The sequence below is a fragment of the Trachymyrmex septentrionalis genome, unplaced genomic scaffold (assembly GCF_001594115.1).
Source record: "Trachymyrmex septentrionalis isolate Tsep2-gDNA-1 unplaced genomic scaffold, Tsep1.0 scaffold74, whole genome shotgun sequence".
In the NCBI taxonomy this organism is placed as follows: Eukaryota; Metazoa; Arthropoda; class Insecta; order Hymenoptera; family Formicidae; genus Trachymyrmex; species Trachymyrmex septentrionalis.
In genome coordinates, this window is record NW_017305927.1 from 837,806 (window position 1) to 847,210 (window position 9,405).

Here is a 9,405-nt window from a genome sequence, read left to right on the forward strand (position 1 = left end):
TGAAAGACATAGCATTGCAGTTAATGCGAGGGAATGCGAGGGTTAATTAATTAATATCACATTGGAGTAAGCAGAAGATGCGAGGGGAAGAAACGCGTACGAGAGAGCGCGCCTGTGCGGCCGAATCGGCGTGCTCACCTGCGGGTGCCTGGTCCATCGTGACGGGGAACGCTCGATCGTCGGCGGTTCTGTCAAAGTTACGCCGTCAAAACGTTACGTGCACGTATCGTCCACTCACTCGATTGTCGCTCCGTGCATGAAAAACGGAGCACCGTTTCGTGGTGCATTATTCACTCACGGCGGCCCGGACAACGCGTTAGACGTCGCCATTACAACCCTACAATCTCACCAAACCTCGCCGCTTGCAGCGGTCGGCAGTGTTGCCAATTCCCATTGGGCGTCATGAATCACGATTCTCGCACTCCGATAAACTTGGTCGATAAAAGAGTTTGGCTAGTCACATTTTGTAAATTATTTATTTTAATTTATTCAAATAAGTAATTAAAAAAAATTTATAATAATAATAATATGTATTATGTTATATTTGTATATATACTATTAATATATATATTATAATTTTATTTATTTATTATTATAATCAATTTTCTTTTCAATTTTACACTTTGAAATTCTTCTTATAAAAACTTTGTTTATTTCATTTATTGTTAATTCTTTGTTAATTGCTTATCCCTGGTAAAAATTTTTTCAAAATTTTTTACATAATTTCAGAATTTTTGTGTGAATTTTAGATTGTTTTAGAATATTTGAATAATTTTATAATTTCTTAGAAAATTTCTTAGATTTTTTTATGCAAACTGTAAATCCAACTGCATCTCGTGCGTATTTTTTTCCACTTGCTTTTTCTCTAGGAAAAATAATAGGAATACAAATGTTCCTATTAGCTATTGGACGCATATCGCGAAACGTGCCCGTCTCTTCATTCTGTTTTGTATTTTATGATTCGAGGTTCCAAGAAACATTCGAAGATGTCGCAGCAAATGGCATTCGCGGCAATCGCGACATCGCGGATTCCTCCATTTTGATTTCCACGTGGATTTTTAGCGTCTCTGTTCTGTAATTTACTTTATTTCAAACGGTTTCATTGTAATCTGTGCTGCGATTTCGATCATCTGTCTACCATCAGCTGTCGAATTTTTATGGTAACGTCCAATGACGAATTTTACTTTTTTACGCGACGTTTTCTTGATTTTGATATTTTTCAAACACTGAGTTTACACATTGATTTAGCTGTGCCAATAATAGCGTAATAATAATAGCTTCTTTTATTACTCCTTTTGTTAGCTCGCCCAGCGAAAATGGCAATTGAATAAAGTAAATGTACAATTTATAGTAATAATCTTTAATCGTCAAAGGAAGTGTAATAGGTTAGGTTCTAATTCTATGTCACTTTTTTATGACATAAGCAGCCTGATCTATTGCAATTTTATTTCGTTATATGAATATTAAATAATTACATTTAATAACGAAAATACTTTTATTAATTTTCTAAATTATTGGGTTATTATCGAGTTTTTAATTGACGAATACTAATTCATGATAGACTTAAAGAAATATCTGCTAAATGTATTATTGATACCTTTAATATGCTAAAAAGAGATGGAGTATCGTATAATTTTGTATCTAATTTGTTTCAGCGTTTGTGTATATTTTCTGGCTCTAATAGTGTTTCATTTATTATAAAAATAAGATGACTGACAAATCTTTAACTGGTTAAGTATATTTAGGTTTATATCAATGCAATTAATGTGGAAAACATCAATTATAGCTTGTATATTTTTTTTTTATTGTAATTTTAAGATAAGTGCTTGAACATTTGTTTTTTATATTTATTTGACTTTAAAAGATTTATAATTCACTGTCAGATTTTAGGATATAATTCTATTTATAATTTATGTATTTATATACTATGTTTAATATATATGTTTGTTTTGTATATTTTATATTTATGTATATTCTGATTTTTTAAATGTTTTCTTTAATATCATGTAAAATTATAAACAGAATTTTATCCTGATAAGAATAATAAGTATCTGAAGTAAGGATTTTAAACTTTATAATTCTATAGATAAATAAACAGAATCAAATGTGTTTAAATACAGTATATTTATGGATAAACAAATAATTGCCTTAATATTCTGAAATTTGATGTTTACACATATTGCACAATACTTTTATACACTTTTAATTAGTATTTATACACATCTAAATGTTCCATAATATTGTATAACTTGCAGAGATGCCAGTTGCACAAAATGAAGTCAAATCTAGCTGGGCTGATGAAGTTGAAGAAGAGGGAGGAGCGTTACCCCCGCCTACGGAGGTTTATGAGAATGGCTTTAAAATTCTCACTGAATATAAATACAATGAAGACAACAAGAAAGTCAAGGTTGTACGTGTTTACAAGATAGAGCGACGCATAGTTTCGAAAACGATTGCGGCGCGTAAGAATTGGACGAAGTTCGGCGATTCTGCTGACGACAGGCCGGGACCAAATCCAGCTACCACTGTCGGTGGTGAGGATGTCTTTATGCAATTTATATCCAGCAAAGAGGAGGAGAACAAAGTGGAGGAAGACTCCTTGGATAAATTGAAAAGTATGGGCGATAAGGGAGTCGTCAAGTGCCGTAATTGTAACGGCGATCACTGGACGTCCAAGTGTCCATACAAAGACACTGTTCTTGCTGGTGGTAAGTTATATTATCAGAAATCAATTGATATGATAAATATGAGCTAAAATTCAGTTATATCTCTTAATCTTTGATCTTTGGCATAGAAAACAGCCACTCTACGCCACATTCAATTATATAAACATAAAAATTTAAATACAATTTTATTTATATTTTAATAATAGAATAAATAATATAAAATATACGTTATTTTTGTAAAATTATAACTGTAATAATTATATAACTATAAAATTCTGCCTTTCAGGAAAAGTACCAGACGACAAGAAACCTCTCGTTACTACTGGAGTACCTGGTGGAATGGCTGAACTTAAGCCGCAGGGTGGCAAGTACGTGCCGCCTGGTATGCGTGACGGTGGCAGCAAACGTGGAGACTCGATGCAGATGCAGAGACGTGACGATACAACCGCCATACGTATTTCTAATCTCTCGCAGAGCACTACAGATGCGGATCTAGATGAGCTTGTGAAACCGTTCGGTTCCGTAGTCAAGCAGTTTCTCGCCAAAGAGAAACTTTCCAATCTCTGCAAGGGTTTCGCATATGTACATTTCAAGCATAGGGCTGATGCAGCAAGAGCAATCGCAACTCTGGATGGTTACGGTTACGATCATCTAATCTTGAGCGTCGAATGGTCGAAGCCGCAAGTTCAAAATAATTAAAGTGATGCGAAGCATGCGACAGTTACGAACAGAAAAGTGAAATTAGTTCAACTGGAAGGAATCCTTATAACAAATGAACTGTTTGTGCATATATCTATATACATTCATATATCAGAAGTAGAAAGACAAGTGGCCTGTATTCGAGATTTCTCATTTAATTCTAAATGTAAAAATCAAATTTTCAATCGGAATAATATTATTCATTTTTAATTATATTATTACAATATAACATTATATTGTAATATTATATTTAATAATTTCTGACAACAAAAATGAAAATTTTCATTTAGTATTAAATGTACAATATGTAAATACAGACCGCGAATCCTATTTTTATTTTATATTTTAAAATTTGTGCCCGTAAGTATGTAAATATGTAAATGTATACATATATTTACTATATGTAGTAAATACTGGGTGTAACTAAAATAAGATAACAAACTTCAGGGCCAATTTCCCCACACCAAAATGTGAAAAAAATTTATATGAACATATCTGTAAACTCATTGTTACTGAGATAGCTCGAAATGTTTAGTAATAGGGGAAAATAAAACAGTAATATATATTGTATTTATTATTTAATATTATTTAATTTCAATTTTTAATTATGACAAACGTTCAAAATGTCTACCGTTGAATTCAATACACGCTTGAATACATCAGATCATAGACTCGCACTCTTTCAAGATCCCGAGGCAATTGCGAATGGTGCGAATGGTGTCACAAGCATCTTTTTCTTTCTCTTCTTCTTTAGCCCTTGTATGGATTTCCGATTCATTTAAAAGGTCATAATACCATGCGATAATAAGGATCTAATAGATCCAATAAAAATCTTGAGAAGCAGAGGCCACACAATAATCTCAAATTTCGATTGAATCCCTGTATCAATACAAGACAATCAAAGATGCGTTGACTATCTTTTAAGATAAGTGCTTGAACATTTATTTTTTATATTTATTTGACTTTAAAAGATTTATAATTCACTGTCAGATTTTAGGATACAATTCTATTTATAATTTATATACTATGTTTAATATATGTTTGTTTTGTATATTTTATATTTATGTATATTCTGATTTTTTAAATGTTTTCTTTAATATCATGTAAAATTATAAACAGAATTTTATCCTGATAAGAATAATAAATATCTGAAGTAAGGATTTTAAACTTTATAATTCTATAGATAAATAAACGAAATCAAATGTGTTTAAATACAGTATATTTATGAATAAACAAATAATTGCCTTAATATTCTGAAACTTGATGTTTACACATATTGCACAATACTTTTATACACTTTTAATTTTATTTATACATATCTTGTTGTCTTGATTGTACTTATGCTCAGTGAGAATTTTGAAACCATTCTCATAAACCTCCGTAGGCGGGAGTAACGCTCCTCCCTCTTCTTCATGCATAGCCTTCATTGTATGTTCATTAGCGATTGGAATTTCACATAAACTAAGGATTTTAAATGTCCCCACAGATAAAAATCTAGAGGATTTAGATCGGAGGATTGTGGAGGCCATAATACTTAAACATTTTGAGCTATATTTCAGTAACAGTCGATTTGCGGACGATTAACGTTCATATATACTTTTTTCATATTTGGTGTGGGAAACTTGGCCTCGAAGTTTGCTATCTTATTTTAGTTACATCCTGTATATAGTAAAAAAATATAGAAACAATAAACAGGGGAGCTCGTTCTTTATCATAATTTTTTTTATTCAAATGCAAAATCTTCGCTTCTAATAATGCAATGTACTTCGTCCATTAATTCAGAGCTATTCTGTTTACTTGTGTGAAAAATAATTATATCAATAAATAAAGTATACTTTGTATTCTAAAAGTCTTATTAATTGAAAAATATATTATAAATTTTTATATGACGAATTGATTTCCTTAACTTTTACGGCCTTGATTATTAATATTAGGATAAAAAAAAAACAGATAATTAGACTTGGAACTTTGTTCATCACGTATTGACATTAAAAGTATAGATTGCTTAGCATAGACAGTTTTATTTCAATATATTACATAGATTATATTGAATCACAATGAATGTAATTACATTTGGATCTGGCCGCGCGACCGCATTATAAGTAGACTTAGGTACATATTTCCAGAATTGTAACATTACGTCTAATACAACCTTACACAATAGCTTATAGAAGACTCCTCGAAAGTACATTCATCGCGCTAATTACAATATAATACATCATTCTTATTCATTTTTATTCTGCATTCGTCATTCGTATTTTCGTTTTGCTCGGGATCAGTTTGCGACGACACGTGTTGCTGTTATCAAATATAACAAAGCCACAAGTCGTGTGTAACTCGAGAAAAAAATATTGAGGACAAACCGATGATCGCTAAACAATTAAAGATCGATTAAAAATTGTGAGTGATACGAAACATCACATGCCACTCGTGTTTAACACACTCTTCTCTTCGCACAATGAATCTAGGACACCCTGTTATAGTCCAATTATCCGCGAATACATAGTCGCCAATAAAGATCAGCCAGCTGAAAAATGCAAAATGACCACAATTAACAGCTGTCTCTTTATGATTTGCACAATATTTATTTCGTACGCTTCTCGGCACAAGTAGATTGTGTTGCACAATCTAAGGTACCTCGAGAAGAAGTAATCTTCATATTGAAGGTAAAACTGATATTATAATTGCATCCGTAATAACGTATGAAAACAGATTTCAGTTTGAAATTTTGAATTAATTTCCGCGATCCTTCAAAGTGTCTGTCAAATCTATGTTTTGCTTAAATTTTTTTTGGTCCAGCCGATTTTTTTTTATCTAGCCTTTGGTTCACGGATTATGAAAATTGTCATCACTTGTCGTCGGAGGGCGAACGGGGGATGCTGGATTTAGTGGTGAGCTTTATCACGTGACATTGATCTCCTCATCCTCCTCGTTTTCCGTTTGCTCCTCCGGCCTTTGCGGACTCGTGAGCGGGCTCACGTCGCTCAGATCCATTCTCGGCCGATCCCCGTCGGCGTCGCTCAGATCCGGATTAGGGTTGTTCTTGTTCGGTAACGTCTGCTCGCGCGAGCCACCGGTCGCCAGCAGCTCCCGCTCCTTGCTGTTTCGCCACTTCATGCGCCGATTTTGAAACCAGATCTTCACCTGCAAATGCAACCCATTATCAGCTTGCAATGAAAATCGCAAAATTTAATTCTTCATATTTTTTGTAGCATGGAATTTTGAAAAATGGAATTCTATTCGACAATGAATTATAGAACCGGATTTAACAACTCAACTTTAACAATTATAAGTGGAAATTGGGATCTGATTAATATCATTATTAAAATTGACGATATATCAATATAATTTGTGATGTTATTTTCAGCTTTAGTTTATTACGTTTCAAATCCAATAAATCAAATTGGCGCAGTTTATAGAACTCAAAAATGTATTTACAAATGAATATTATAACCGACAAACAATTTTTGAATTCCTTCAATTAATAAAAATTCTTTGATTCATGTTAGATCAACCGATTAATTGAGTCATGTGATATAAAATGACTGAGCAAACACAAGATATTTGCGTATATAACGTTTCGTCTAAGATGTATCAAAGTATACATTTTGACCTAGTTTTGGGTCATCAGCACAAGAAGTTATATCTTCACGTTGAAATTAAATTACAAGTTCTCACACACTTCAAATGTTTCACATCTCAGTTGCTTGACATTCGTTTTTTATCAAAAATAACTGTTTTATTATTAGACAAAGCTATTATTATATTATTAAACATAAAGCTCTTTTATTATTTGATTTTCACTCACAAGTTCTGCGACGATTTAAATCCAAATTAGAATCGAAACATATATTTTCGCTGGAAGAAATCTTGTTGCATTAATTAGAATTCGAGTAGATTCAAGCAGAAAGATAGGCCTGTTCTTGTTAAACTTCTTGCACGGTTCATCTTTTCTCTTTTTCTCTCTAACGTGGAGAGAAAAAGCAGATAGATGGACCGTGCAAGAACTTTAGTTATAATAAAAAGAACAGACCTACAAATTAGACACTTATAGATAAATCTATGAAACATTTCAATTAGAGATAATCAGAATTTAATTACAATATTTAGCTGAACTGTTTTTTTTTCTTTAGGAGAAAAGAAGAAGATGAACTACTGCAAAAGTTCAGTCAAAAAGAGCAGGCCTATTAATAGAATTCGGATTGATATGATCGTTTTGCTCGTACTTGTTGGTACAACCAATTTTCTCGGCGTTAATAGTTTTTAGACAATAAAACGATACATTTACACACAAATATTGGTTCAATACTGGCACTTTTTATATCGCACGATTTATTTCTTCCGAGTCTATTTTTTTTTTCAACCAAGTTGAAGTTGAGGACAATATGAATACTTCATCTTTGCTCATTCGCGAAAAAATAGTTTGGACTCCAAAGAGTTAAAATGCAATATCCATGTAGGATTCTTCCTGCATCTCACGTGAGCACCAGAGAGGATTGTTTTACGAAACAACATGTATCTTGTACGATACATCAGAGCGCCAGCGTACGTAATCGAGGAAGAGGAAAACCGTTACTTTCCCGCGTTAAGGAGCCGCTGAACAGGCCAACGTCAAACGCACACTCGGGCACCCCCGAAAGTCTCTCGCCCACCCTTGTTTCCCGTCCGCTATGCCGCCCGTAGCCGCCCCATTAGCCACTTTATTATACGCGTTCTACCTTGAGCGAATCGTTGACCCCGGTTGCGCGGATTGATCTACCTAAACTGCTTTCCGAATTTTCATTCGCCACCACCGCCGCCGTGATGTGTGCACTTGGCACCATCACAGACTCACCACCTTCGGGGGGTTCGCGCTCGCTCGCACGAATACAACACTTTGCGCTGCCCCTGATTGATGCCGCGGGACGTGGGATGTTCGATAATTCGCAGACGTTTCGTCGAACATCAGGAAGCCACTTCAGTTTAAAAGTACGCTATCGCTTATAGGTGATTGCAAATCCGCTCGTTCCGATTGCGCTTTTTGCATTTTTTTATTCTTCTTCCTGGGATTCGAATACGGAATTGTCAGAAAAAGCGTGATAATATTTTAATTTTGCGCCGAGTATATAAGAGAGAGTTGTCAAAGTTACTCAAGATATTTTATATATTATATTTTTCATCAACAGTACTACTAATTAGCACTCAAGTTAATATTGAAGATTGATATTTAAAACACTTATTATGTTTATTATCTCTTGCCAAACGAACAAAATTGTTGTGAGCTCCTTTATATAACATAGTAAAAAATACAATTCAAGCAACTCGGTTTTTTAAATTGTACTGTATGTTACTAAAAACGTACAACTTCCTTAAAAAATATCTAGTAAATCTAATAAATTTAATTTAAAAAAGTAATAAAAAAACGACTGAAAAATTTGTGTACGATTTAAGAAATACCGATTTAAATTTTATAAGACACTGATCATACTTCAATAATTCATATTTTAATAAATGTAACATATATGTATATAAAAAATGTAAAATGTTTTATATTTAAAGAATATAAAATGTTTTACAATATATTTTATAAAAACACAAAAATACAAAATGAAATTGTATTTTGTTAGATAATTATCACTTTCTAAGTTGATCAAAAATTATATCAATTTTACTTCATTTTTTTAAATGCTTATAACATGCATAAAAAAGATGTAATTTATAGAATGTTTTGTTCATATTTCTCATTGCTGTTTATATTAAATAATAAGAAAAAACTGAAATAAAATTTAGGTGATCAGACAGTAGGCAACTATCTCCTATGTCTAGTAAGCAAGGGATGTAGAAAAGATAAAATCTTTCAGGATAAAAGTTGCAAGATCTTAGAAAATATATTAATCATCAAAATCTACCTTAAATTATTTATTTCGTGTCGAATTTTAGAATACAATTCTATTCATTGTATGCTCTATATTTTGATGTTTACGTGTATTTTAATATATTATTTCATAAATGTAATCTAATTCTTCAATTAAAAAAAAAAAAAAAAAAAAAAAAAAAAAAA

At 32.4% G+C, this 9,405-nt stretch overlaps 3 protein-coding genes across 4 annotated transcripts in view; 1 reads left to right on the top strand and 2 right to left on the bottom strand.

The window, feature by feature from the left end:
- The window catches only part of LOC108754036 (calcium homeostasis endoplasmic reticulum protein), a 5,183-nt gene extending 4,831 nt beyond the window's left edge, over positions 1-352 (bottom strand). The window contains exon 1 of the mRNA XM_018496064.1: positions 139-352. Within this exon, the coding sequence (XP_018351566.1) occupies positions 139-157 (19 nt within the window). The 5' untranslated portion in view covers positions 158-352. The remainder of the gene's footprint in view (positions 1-138) is intronic.
- A 669-nt stretch (positions 353-1,021) lies between these two features.
- Positions 1,022-3,496, top strand: LOC108753989 (eukaryotic translation initiation factor 3 subunit G-like). Of its 2 annotated transcripts, XM_018495984.1 has the most exons (4): positions 1,022-1,160; positions 1,656-1,730; positions 2,256-2,708; positions 2,953-3,496. In XM_018495984.1, the coding sequence occupies exons 2-4, from the start codon at positions 1,709-1,711 to the stop codon at positions 3,363-3,365; spliced, it is 888 nt and encodes a 295-aa protein (XP_018351486.1). In that variant the 5' UTR covers positions 1,022-1,160; positions 1,656-1,708; the 3' UTR covers positions 3,366-3,496. The 2 variants fall into 2 exon arrangements, with proteins under 2 accessions (XP_018351486.1, XP_018351487.1); XM_018495985.1 differs by lacking the exon at positions 1,656-1,730.
- Positions 3,497-6,128: 2,632 nt separating this feature from the next.
- Positions 6,129-9,405, bottom strand: part of LOC108754041 — a 39,719-nt gene continuing 36,442 nt past the window's right edge. The window contains exon 4 of the mRNA XM_018496072.1: positions 6,129-6,509. Within this exon, the coding sequence (XP_018351574.1) occupies positions 6,267-6,509 (243 nt within the window). The 3' untranslated portion in view covers positions 6,129-6,266. The remainder of the gene's footprint in view (positions 6,510-9,405) is intronic.

Bases quoted from the DNA above. Each gene is read 5' to 3' on its own strand.
- LOC108753989 (XM_018495984.1), top strand. From the start codon at position 1,709: ATGACTGACAAATCTTTAACTG. The intron at 1,731-2,255 runs GTTAAGTATATT...TATAACTTGCAG, and splicing joins GACTGACAAATCTTTAACTG to AGATGCCAGTTGCACAAAAT. The intron at 2,709-2,952 runs GTAAGTTATATT...TCTGCCTTTCAG, and splicing joins AGACACTGTTCTTGCTGGTG to GAAAAGTACCAGACGACAAG.